This window comes from Narcine bancroftii, chromosome 2 (assembly GCF_036971445.1).
Source record: "Narcine bancroftii isolate sNarBan1 chromosome 2, sNarBan1.hap1, whole genome shotgun sequence".
Taxonomy (NCBI): Eukaryota; Metazoa; Chordata; class Chondrichthyes; order Torpediniformes; family Narcinidae; genus Narcine; species Narcine bancroftii.
In genome coordinates this window covers 179,782,026-179,794,287 of record NC_091470.1, presented here as the reverse complement: position 1 = coordinate 179,794,287, position 12,262 = coordinate 179,782,026, and the positions used below count along the sequence as shown (strand labels likewise).

Genomic DNA, 12,262 nt, shown 5'->3' with positions numbered 1-12,262 from the left:
TTTGTTCCCTAGTCACTGGAATGGAATGTGGGACCGCCTTAAGAATTTTGAACATTTCAATGTCATCTCATTATTCTAAGCTCTTGGGCTATTTCTCATCCTGTAAGCTGATGATGATAAGTGGGTTTGCTTCAGTGAAATGATGAAGGAATCATTTAAAAAAAATAATTAAAACCAATTCTCAAAACAGAAATCCTGGTGGCCTGGAATGGGGCTCAATCTGCCCAGCTCCACCCCCTACTGCTGGGTCGGATGGTTATAGGTGGTCCAAAAAATAATACAAGGCGGTCTGTGGATGAAGAAAGGGGATAGGACACAGAAAAGCTGGAAGAACTCAGCAGGTCTCGCAGCATCCAAAGGAGGTTAATATAGATATCTGACATTTTTGGCTTGAGCTCTTCATACCTTGGTTAGACAGTGAAAGCCATGATATCCGGCACCTATTGGGATTGGTAGATGTCAGATAAGTGAATTTTCTGGTTGCTTGAGACAACATGTTGCATGAATGGAGAATTAGTGGCACAGTGCACCGATTTTAAACTTCCATATTTTTTACCCATTTATTTTTGCCAGTTGCCTGAATTCCGGATAACATGGATTTTATTATATATCTTTCCCTCCAATGTACGCTGTGAGGCCGACTGGGTTCCTCCAGCATTTCTATAATCACAGCATCTGCAGACATTTATATTTTACACGAGGACAGAAACTTATGTCGTTCTGGATGGATCTTCTAATATTAGCCTTATTTGCACATTTATTTGCTCTCTCCTTCCATTTCATTGCTGTAATCAATCGGATTTTTGATGTTGACTGCAAAAAACTTTGTTTCTTTCCTGAAGTTTCATCAGCATTGGAGGTTACAAGCTGCTGAACAATTGGCTGACCTATTCCAAAACTACCAGCAATGTGCCATTGTTACAGCAGATCCTGCTGGCATTGCAGCTGCTACCACTCACTGTGGACCATCTGAAACAGGTAAATAAAACCCAGAACCAACAAACTGTCAACTGTGTGGCCAGGGCCTGACCTCAATGGTACAGTGCATGGTAAATTAAGGCGAGCATTAGTTCTACGTTAAACTGCAGGGCCAGAGTACAGCAGTGAATGCTCTGGTTATAATCTTCCCATACTCTGAACGTTCTGGGATTAGAGCCCCCGAGATTGGAGGATCGAGGTGACTTTACTATTTTCTTAAGAAAAAGGGAAAACTGCTGGAAATGTATATGAGATCCTGGAAAAGAATGTTAGAGTTGATAGGGTCTGTATGGATTTATGAAAGGGAAATCACATTTGAATTTAATTGAGGACATCTACAAGAGGTGATATCGTAAGAAAACAGCCTCTTATCCTCAAGGGCCCCCACTACACAGGCCATGCCCTCTTCACAAGATATAGGAGTTGAAATAAGCCCATAAGTCTGCTCTGCTTTTCTCCCACTCAGCCCCACTCCTGGCTTTCTCCCCATTACCCTTGATGACCTGACTAATCAAATACCTCTCATTCTCTTCCTTGAATACATCCAACCACCTTGCTTACTCAGACTCAACCGTCTGACTTTTTTACATTTCTGTTTTACCCTGAAGTTGTGCCCTCTTGTCCTAGAATCCCCTACCATAGGGGAAACATCTTTGCCTCATCGACTCTGCCCAGGCCCTTCAGCATTCGAAATGCCTCTGAGATCCCTCCTCATCCTTCCAACGAGCACGGCCCAAGAGCCAACAATTGTTCCTCATATTCTAACCCTTCACGCTCATACCGTCAGGAAGAAGTGCAGGAACCTGAAGAAAGCTGTTCCTTCCCCTCTGCTGTCAGATTTCTGAACAATGACCCATCTCACTTTCTCTTTTTGCACTAATGTAATTTATATCTTTAATATTTGCGCCTATAGCGCTGCTGCAAAACAACCAATTCCGTGACAAATAAGTAGGGCTGGAATGAGGAAAACACTTTTTTACTCTGGGTTATTAAGCGTTGAAATCCTTGACCCCAAAGACTCTGTCATTGAGTCTGGATGTTGAGGGAATCAAGGGTTGCGTGGAGAATTGAGAAATGATCTCAATGCAGGATGGGGAAAGATTAAGCTATTGTGTCGTTAATTTTTTTATCTTCAAATTGTAGTCACAAGAGACATTGCTAATTCAAGTTCAGATTTCACTGGAATATCATCAACTGACTTGTTTTGTGTGAGAAAGTGAAGTGCACAGATTGTGGATTTCTGCAGTCTTCTGTGGGAGGGTTAGAAACAGCATTCATGTTGAGGCCAGCTGCAAAGTTCTTAACTGAATTCATTATGTTTCAGAATAACACAGCTAAGATCGTGAAACAGTTGAGCAAGAGCTTTGAGGACGAAGGTGAGATGGGTTTCCAATTATGGTTTAAAGTTTTAAAATTTAGATATACAAAATGGTAACAGACCCACAAGCCCATGCTGCCCAATGTATGTTTTGAAGGGTGGGAGAAAACTGGGGCACCTGGAGGAAACCCACGCAGACACAGGGAGAGTGTATAAACTCATTATCGGCAGCACTGGATTCAAACCCTGTTTGCTGATGCTGTAACTGAGTTGTGCTAACCTTGTTCACTTCTGGCTTTATTTATCTTCCATCGGAGCTTGTGACCTTTTCAATCTTCCACAAATGGCTATTTGTTATTTGACACTGGGACAGTGAGATTCAGGTCATATTGACCCTCCCTTCACAGTTCCCTCGGGTGTCTGTAGTGGAATCCAGCTTCCACTTTGTATTTCTATTGCTCTTCCACTTGAGGAAATTATTTTTTCCATTCTTAGATGGGCTGCCTGTGCAATTTATGCTTGTCACTTTTTTAATTTAATTTGTCACTTAATGTTTACAATAATGAAAAGTAGGGAAATTCTTTTAAACGGGAAAGTCTGACTTTACAAAGGGCTAGGGCCTGAAACTTCGGTTACCCTTTGCTTCCTGCATGGCCTGCTGGATTTCTTGAGCACTTTTGTGCATTGAACTCATTTGGAGATTGCCTTTCAGAACAGATGTATTTGCTTGGGATTCTGTTAGATAAAGAAGCTAATGGGGGGGTGGGGGGACTGAGTGCATGTGATCTCCATTGTGACTTGTATGTTTGATTATGAAACAAGCTCAGGTTGCTGATTATTTAAGACATCCACATAGGAGAGGGGGCTTAATACCTCTCGATGTGTCCTGCAGCTGATACTTGCTGTCGACGTGAAGGGTTCATGCTCCCTACTGTGCAGATCTTGGTGTAATGGAGAGTTCTTTAGGAGCATAGCCCTTTTGTTTCTGGGTGAGATTTGTATCTCTCAAAATCTTTCTGATTTCTGTTTCAGAGCTCAGGAAGTTGGCACAGGTGCTGGTCAACCATTGGATGACTGTCATTCGTTCTCAGAGTCTGGGCCCTGGAATGCTAGGTACTTGTCCGTTCTTGATGTAACATGCCATTCTTTATCAAACACAGCAGTGACTAATCTGGTTTCAGTCATCATTATTTGTCAAGATTATGAGAGGTATAGAGGAAGGATGTGGAAGCTAAGGGAGAAGGGGCAGAGGAGATTTACTAGGATATTGCCTGGATTGAAAAATGTCTTGTGATGCAAAGGTTAACAGCAAAGAAGGGTGAGAGGTGACTTCGAGGTCTACAAGATTATGAGAGGTATAGATTTTAACCTGAGATCTTTAGGCTTCTAATAAGAGTTCAAAGTTGTTGGTCTACTTGTGCACAAAGTAGCAGCTTATCAATCACAGATTCTTGGTCAAACTTTATTTCAAGATTCCTTTATTATCCTGTAATAGTACAGAACATGTAATATTATGCAAAATTTGCCTTCTGCCTGCCATAAGTGAGACAGAGTTGCCATGAATGACGCCCGTCACCCCCTGCAGAAAGCGAAGCAGAGATCCTTCAGGGTCATATTGTGTCGGCCTCTGTAGCTGCAGAGATTCCTGTTCAATCCATCGGCATCCTGAGCTCTAGATCCAAACCTCCAATGCAATCAAGAAGCCTTCAGCGCCCAAGGCCCTTCGGGAGTCCTTCTCACCCTCAGCACCCTCTCACATCCCAGCTCCGTCCAATATCTGGTTCCCATTAGCCAGTCTCCAGCAGCCCGTGCGAGTCCAACTGACCGCACATCTCCTGCACCCTCAGCCGCTGAGCCCCCTCGCTGGTCCTTCACCATCAGTTGGTGGAGATGGTTTGTGTTCTCACAGTTAAAATTGATTAAATAAACATTTTTTTTTTAAAAAACCCAAAGATAAACAACCAGAGAAGAAGAAGCGGAAAGATGAAAAGAAAGATGACATTAAGGTGCGAGCGCCAGTTTCTGAGAGAGTTCCAGAACCCAAATCCGACCTCCGAGTGGAGGTGAAAGAGGAAGAGATAGAGAAAAAACGTGAGAAGCCCAAATCTTTGCGGACGACGGCACCCAGCCATGCCAAGTTCCGGTCGACAGGTGAGTTCTTGCTGAAGAACCAGTGCAGAGCTGGAGTTATTGATTCATCTGTCATTTACTCTCTTGTCGGGCCCTGTACCTCTTAATACTCAAGGCTTAATTTGATGAATAGATGGAATCTTTTGAATGTACACATTAAGACACCCTCTTCATGTGCAGATAGTGCATTGATTTGTGCCTTCTGATGTTGACTTTATACCAATTACTTTTTTAAGGTCTTGAGATGGAACCATCAGCTCCTGTTCAGCCTAAAAAAATGATCCCTGGTCCAGTCATTTCTGACAAGTACAACATCAAGCCGGCACCTCTTAAGAGAGCAAAGTAAGATCTGTTACAGTGCAAGTCACATTGTGCGTTGCAGGAGATCACAGCGTGCTAGAGTGGGAACGATACAGGTCCTATGTAATCCTGGGTTGTGAGAGTGAAAGTTTCAGCAATGATAACTGTCCCCCTGCTTGGGTGAATACAGCCCAACCACACCTTCCGTTTCCTCCCTGATTCACTCGATGCTTCCCACTAATTGACCCCTTGGTCCCTATCCCTGTGACTGCAGGAAGTGCTGCAAACACCAAATCCATCGCGATATCTTCCATTACTTCATTGTTTGTCTTATTGAGAGACAAGGGAAATTGGATCAGTATTCCTTGCATTTAGAAGAATGGAAAATTGCATCATTCAAACTCCTAAGATCCCAAGCGAGTCGGGGAGATGTGTTGCAGTTGATGTTGAGATAATAGAAGAGCCTGGACAGTTACAAGAGGTGTGTAGAAATAGCAGGATAATTTCTGAGAAGATGGAAATATCTCTGCTCTCGTTCAAAGTTGGTGCCTGGTTTCAAAAGCGTCTGCCAGAACAGCAGGCCTCCCTCAATACTAGATAAATTATTCTAATTCATCAATGGATCCTTGACCACTCCTACAAGCTTGGGATTACTGAGTTGGGTCTTGGTATCCTCCATCGCTGTGGTTTTCATGAAGTTAGACAACTGCTCTACTCGTAAACCAGAGTGCTCATTAACAACTCTTTTCGGTTATTTCCTAGCACGATGTTAACAAGTAGCGCTGCACCACAAGTGGAAAAGAAGTATAAACCATTAAATGTGACGCCCAACGCTACAAAGGAAATCAAAGTCAAAATCATTCCTCCACAGCGTGAGTAGTCAGCATTCTTGTTACTTTTAGCCTCATGTCTGAGTGTGTTTGCTGTTTCAATCCCATACTTGTAAAATCCCTCAATTCTAAATGTGTTTGAGCTTGGATGAGGGTTCCATAAGGGCAGAAATAGGCCATTGAGTCATTTCCCCACCCGGCCCCACTGCTCGGCCTTCTCCTCATAACCTTTGATGCCCTGGCTAATCGAGAACCTGTTGACTGTTGACCTCTGCCTTAAATTCACCCAATGTCCTGGACTCCACAGCTGCCTGTAGTGACAAATTACACAGATTCGCCACACTCCGGTTAAAGAAATTTCTCCACGTGTTCTAAGCAAATTACATTATTCAAACTCCTAAGATGCTGATGTTCTATATTGATGTTGTGCAATCTTGTCCTAGACTCTCCCACCATAGAAAACATTCTTTCCACGTCTACTCTGAAATGTTTCCGTGAGATCCTCATCCATACTCATAAATTCCAATGTCTACAGGCCAAGAGCTTTCAAATGCTGGGCTGTTCCTACCCTCCCTCAACAACTTCACATTAATGTTTTCTCACTGCCTTGTCACGCATGTGAAGTTAGGCCCTCTAGAAACACCCTATGCAGAGAGCTAACCTGATATAGGCAATGAGTAGGGAGAGGGTTCTGTGCTGCCTCTGACAATCCAGGGAGTAAGTCGGAAAGACAAAGTGCCCTTTAATTATAGCACTGTTAGAAGGCAGAAGGGCCTACATTTTCATTGAGATAGCACAGCCTGGCTACAAGTTCTGCGTCCCAACTCCATGCTGAGTTTCCCATCTGAGCCGGCCTCAATTGCCTGCTTTTGACCCATATTCTAAACTTTTCCTAATGCCCCCTTAAACAAAAGAATTGTCCCTACCTCTACCATGTCTGGCAGTTTCTTCCATTTATCCCCTTCCCTCTGGTTGAGGGAAAGCTACCCTTCCATTTTCCCCTTCAATTTTTCCCTCTCAATGTGAACTTCCCCCCTCTAATTTTGGTCTCCCCAATCCCAGGGTCTCATTGAATGTTTGCACCGTGTAGATGTTACTAAGGATGGTCCAGCTATACCTTGACTTTCTTCCCTGGTTTCTGCAGCTATTGAGAGCACTGGCTTTCTGGAGGCACTCAACTCCGCCCCTGTACATGGGCTAAAAATCAAGAAGAAAAAGAAGATCACATCTCCGACCAGCGTTAAGGTACTGAATGGCGGGGGGGGGTTGTCAGACTCCCATCAACCTGAGTGGCAGGGGGGCAGACTCCTATCAACCGGAGTGGCGGGGGGCAGACTCCCATCAACCTGAGTGGCAGAGGGGCAGACTCCCATCAACCTGAGTAGCAAGGGGGACAGACTCCCATCAACCTGAGTAGCAAGGGGGGCAGACTCCCATCAACCTGAGTGGCGGGGGGGGTGCAGACTCCCATCAACCTGAGTGGCAGGGGTGCAGACTCCCATCAACCTGAGTGGCAGGGGTGCAGACTCCCATCAACCTGAGTGGCAGTGGGGGGCAGACTCCCATCAACCTGAGTGGCAGTGGGGGGCAGACTCCCATCAACCTGAATGGCAAGGGGGGGCAGACTCCCATCAACTTGGAGCGAAAAGAAAGGGGGGGGGGGGAGAAAAAGTCACTGTATATGTGTGAAAATGAAATAGTGTATATCATGGCTAATGTGATTTATGGTGTGAAAAATAAAAAAAATTAATAAAAAAAAAAAAAACTTGGAGCGAAAAGAAGTGGGGAGGTTGCCTTTCAACAGTGAACAGGCCATTGGTAGGATCTTGGTGACCCGAGCAGCATCTGCAGAGTCAGAGGGATGGTCCACATTTGGGACGAGACCCTGCATCACAACTGATACGGGCAGGGTGTCTACCAGCTGATCTTGTGAAGCTCTTGGCTGTTCCTGCAAGAATTGTTGTTTTGACTGATTTTAATCAATGAATTTAATTTTTTTTTAAAATTTAGACAGACAGCACAGTAACAGGATATTTAGGCCCACGAGTCTGTACCGCCCAATATACCCCGCTATGTTTCGAAGGGTGGAAGGAACCCAGAGAAAACCCTCGCAGACAAGGGGAGAACCTACAAAATCCTTAGAGGGGCCAGATTCTAACCCGGGTTGCTGTCATTATAATAGTATTGTGCTGACCGTGCTGTGATTTTTGTGGAGATTCCATTGTACTAGCTAAGAAATGCAGTGCCACAACTATAATTTTCAACACTTGCACCACCAGAGTCGACCTGCTTCAACCAATGGCATGTTCTCCAAATGACATCTTGGAGTAATTTTGAATTTGTGCGAGTGCTGAGGGCTTTCCCATGATCAGACTGACGCTTGTGTCTGTGAATGTAATGTAGATCAGACAGTCTGCTCGTTGGAATGGAGCACAGATGATCATTGATTGTGCATTCAAAAGGAGGGGGGGTAGTTGGTGAAAGTATTGTGTCCAGTTCTATTTGAACACCTGACTCTAAGAAGAGCATCAATCGTTTGGAAGGGGTGCAGAGAAGATTCACCAGGATGATGTTGGGACTAGAGTGCTTGTGTTTGATGGAGAGTTGGATAGGATGTGTCTTTATTCCCAAGAGCAGCCATTCATTTGTTTCAGCTATGCCCCCTTAGGACTCAAAAGTTTCTGGGGCCCCCTTACCTGTGAAGCAATCAACATAGAACATCACAGCACAGTACAGCCTATTTGTCCCCTGATACTGGCCTATGCAAACCCACCAAAAAAAAAACTAAACCTTCCCTACCTCAAATCCTCTATTTTTCTTTCGTCCATGTGCCTGTCCAAGAGTTTCTTAAATGTTTCTTGCCTCCACCACCATCCCTGACAAGACATTCCAGGCACCCACTCTCTACATAATTACTCTGTATATTTAAAAAAAAATTGCCCCTGAAGTCTCCCCTAAACTTTCCTTTCTTCATTTTGAACGGATGTCCTCTGGTGTTTGCGGCTCCCACCTTGGGAAAGGGATGCTGGCCGCCCATCTTATCAGTGCCTCTCTGCTCCTCTCATGCTTCTTCATTCCAAAGAGAAAAGCCCTAGTTCTGCTTAGTCAAATTTAGTTGGTTTCTTCAGTACCTCTTTCCTACTGGACACACAAAAAATATTTTTGATTTCAGTCCATGGCCCCTTTGAATGTGCTATGGCCCTCATTGCAAATGGCTGCCCTGGTGTACAGGAAGCTGAGAAATGACTTTGCACTGAGTCAGAGTCTGTCTGCAGCCTGCTCTACATCGGTGTGATTTGTCTCTACCCTAGGGGCATGGATAAAGTGAATGCTCGAAATTTTCCTAGGCAAGATAATTCTAGAACTAGAGTTTAGTCATTCAGATGGGGGTCTGAACCTGGAGCGAACTGGCAGTGGATTCTATCAAAGCTGGTACAGTTGCAGGTTCAAGCAAGAGACATTTAACCTAAAATGGTTTTGAAGTGGTGGACCAAATGCATGCAGATGGGATAAGCACAGTATGCCTGCCTGGTTGGCATGGATGAGTTGGGCTGAAGGAGCCTATTCCATGCTGCCCTACTGTAAATCTGTCCAGAGATCCTTTAAGGCTGTTGGATCACCTTGTGTGACCAGATGTGAATGGTTGACCTATCTGCCATGCAACATTCTCCCATTTCTCACTCCCCAGTCCAATCCCTTTGATCCGAAAGCCAGCCCTGAGCAGAACAGCACCAAACCAGCTTCTCCAGAAACTGCCATTGCTGAACCCATGGATGTGGAGCGATCTGCCACGCCTGTGCCATTAGAAGAAGTGTCCGAGCCTGTCGAAATGGGTAAGTCTCGTAAGAGCATCTCTGCAGTATCTTATCCAAGTAATGTTATTATTTATACAGTAAAATCCCTGTCATCCTGAATTCAAACAACCCGCAAAAAAAAAATGTGATGATCAAAATTACAACAATAAGAATAAAATAAAAGGGGAAAAATACAAAAGTTGAAAATTGGAGCGCTTCACCTGCAGCCAGTTCCTGCCTTGTGATCAACATCAACAAACAGATTCCGTTTCACAGGACATTATTTGGACCATACCATAAGAAAAACAATAAGGCAGCATAAATGCCTGGTGCTTATTTTGAGCATGAGGGACAGAGGGGCCAATCATCAAATTATCGTGTCCACTAAGACTGTCAGATCAGAATTTATTATGTCATGAAATGTGTTGTTTTGTGGCTGTTTTTGTGCATTACAGGGGCAAAATATATCACATTTCCAAATACACTTATTTTTAAAAATAAATTAGTGCAATAGAAGAGAAAAAATGTGAGGCAATGTTTGTGGTTGAGGAAATCTGATGGAGGTGTTCATCTTCAGGCTCCTCTACCTCCTTCCTGATGGTAGCAGTGAGAAGAGGGCATGGCCAGGGAGATGGGGGTCCTTGAGGATAGAGGCTGTTTTCTTGACACACCACCTCTTGTAGATGTCCTTAATGGTGAAGACTGGTGCCCGTGATGTCCTTGGTTGTTCACAACTCTCTGTAGCCTGTTCCTGTCCTGTGCATCGGCACCTCCGTCCCAGTGATGCAGCCAGTCAGAATAATCTCCTTGGTGCACTTCTAGAAGTTTGCAAGAGGCTTTAGGGTCTCCTGGTAGCCTGTGCAGGAACCTAGCTGAGCACCCATCGTCACCAACACTTCTGAGCCATTTTGCCTTTCCTTCCACTCCACTTCCCACAATGCAAGGTCGAAATTGCTGCTTAAATGAAAATGAACTGAGTCAGTATCTGTCTGCAGCCTGCTCTACATCGGTGTGATTTGTCTCTACCCTAGCAACTATGGAAGAGGACAACCCGGCAGCTGTAGTCACGTCGGTGGCTGAGCCCTCTCTCCCCGAGGTGACGCCGGAAGCGGCCAAATTGACCAAGAAGGGAAAGAAGAGGAAAACTGTGTCATGGCGCGAGGAATCCAAGCTGAGAGAGTATTTCTATTTTGAGCTGGACGAAACGGAGAGAGGTGAGACATCAGTCTAATTCACCTTCCCATTAAAGTGGTGCCACTTGTGTCCCTTGCATAGTTGCTCCTGAACTAAATCTGTCATCGTAACTATTCAGAGTAAAATAAGAGAGTGCAGGCGCCGTGAGTGAAGTAAAAGCAGAATGCTCGAGAAACTCCGTGGGTTTTTCCAACATTGTGTTTTTCCTTTAATCACAGTGTCTGCGGACTTTAGTTTAACTGAGAGTTGTGGGTGCCTGGAATGCATTGTCAGGGTCATGGTGGTGGAGGCTGAAACATTAGGGGCATTTAATAAAATTAAACTGGCACGTGGATGAAAGTAAAATGAGGGGGGAGGGTTACAAGGCAGGAAGGGTTTAGTATTTTTTGGTAGGAATATGTAGGTTGGCACATCATCGAGGGCCTGCACTGTGCTGTAGTTTTCTATGCTCTATAAGATGCTGGGTGGAGGTGGGGGTATCGGGGGGGGTTGGGGGGAGGAGGATCAGGGTGGATTAAAACTGGCTGGTGCCCCATTCTGAACAAGAACGTTTCCTTCATGTCTGTCCTTGGGCAGGTCATTGTGGGTTGGGTTCATGGTCCACTCTGTTTCGTTTCAGTTAATGTCAACAAGATCAAGGACTTTGGTGAAGCTGCCAAGCGCGAGATGATGATGGATCGGCAGGCGTTTGAGACGGCCCGCAGGCTGAGCCATGACACCATGGAGGAGAAGATGCCCTGGACGTGTCCAGTCCTGATCGATCTGGGCCCTCAGCTGGCCGAGCGGGGCAGCAGCAGTCAGGAGAAGTTCATCCAGGAGGAGCGAGAGAAAGGAATCCTGCAGGAAATTTTCCTGTCTAAAGACTGGTACGTTCCCTCCCTCCCCCCTCGGGATATCCGAGCAGGGTCGTCGCAGGAAAGCACATCTAAATTCCGGCAATATCTGAGCTGGTTGGGCAGTTGCTCAGGCAACAGACACAGGCTGTTAGGCCTATCAAATCCATGCTGACTCATTGCCTACTTCATTTTCATTTTTTTCCCCCCTTTTGGATTTTTGGAAGCTTCCAAACTGCCCTTTTCAGTCCAAATGAAACCTCTCCCCGCTGCCTCTTTTTGTCTCGTTACTTTGCCTCCTGATCTTCTCTGAGCCCCCCTCTGGCCAGGGCTTCTCTTGGGACATGGCATCTCCTTAATAAAACAGTCTGTTTACTCACACAAAACAGTCCCAGTACCATTCCGCTGACCCTTGGGTGCAGCAGCTTCGACGTCCAAGTGTATCCACAAAAAAACCCCAGGCACGGTGTCATGGGCAAGATATAATAGACCAGGACTGGCCCTCGGACCAACTGCTACCCATTTTTGAGTGACCCTTTGGAAGAGAAAAATGGTGGCTGTAACCACAGCACTGGGCCCATGGAGAGCAGGGAGCGAATTCTCAGCACTCCCCCACAGGGAACCAGCCACCCAGTCTGATTTTAAATGGCCAGTTGAAGGAGCCAACTGCCAGGCTTAATTTTGTTTGGCCTGTGACTCCTTTTATTTTTCTGTATGTGGGCCACAAGCAAAAAAAAAAGTTTGGCCACCCCTGTGGTAGACATTACCCTGTCCATGTTAAACCTTGCTAGCTCATTAGCTTATCCTTATCAACATAGAACCTCAAACTGATTCCTGATTTCAGCCAGCTCAAGCACTCTTGATTCATGAAACAAAAGTGAAATC

General features: G+C 45.1%; 1 protein-coding gene across 6 annotated transcripts in view; it reads left to right on the top strand.

Moving 5' to 3' along the window:
- Positions 1 to 12,262, top strand: part of ppp1r10 (protein phosphatase 1, regulatory subunit 10) — a 28,730-nt gene that overhangs the window by 8,012 nt on the left and 8,456 nt on the right. For all 6 annotated transcript variants that reach the window (XM_069919361.1, XM_069919365.1, XM_069919360.1 and 3 more), the window contains 10 exons: positions 843 to 978; positions 2,303 to 2,354; positions 3,329 to 3,409; positions 4,250 to 4,447; positions 4,663 to 4,768; positions 5,489 to 5,598; positions 6,701 to 6,801; positions 9,245 to 9,389; positions 10,382 to 10,564; positions 11,164 to 11,410. In XM_069919361.1, coding sequence (XP_069775462.1) covers positions 843 to 978; positions 2,303 to 2,354; positions 3,329 to 3,409; positions 4,250 to 4,447; positions 4,663 to 4,768; positions 5,489 to 5,598; positions 6,701 to 6,801; positions 9,245 to 9,389; positions 10,382 to 10,564; positions 11,164 to 11,410 — 1,359 coding nt within the window. The remainder of the gene's footprint in view (positions 1 to 842; positions 979 to 2,302; positions 2,355 to 3,328; positions 3,410 to 4,249; positions 4,448 to 4,662; positions 4,769 to 5,488; positions 5,599 to 6,700; positions 6,802 to 9,244; positions 9,390 to 10,381; positions 10,565 to 11,163; positions 11,411 to 12,262) is intronic.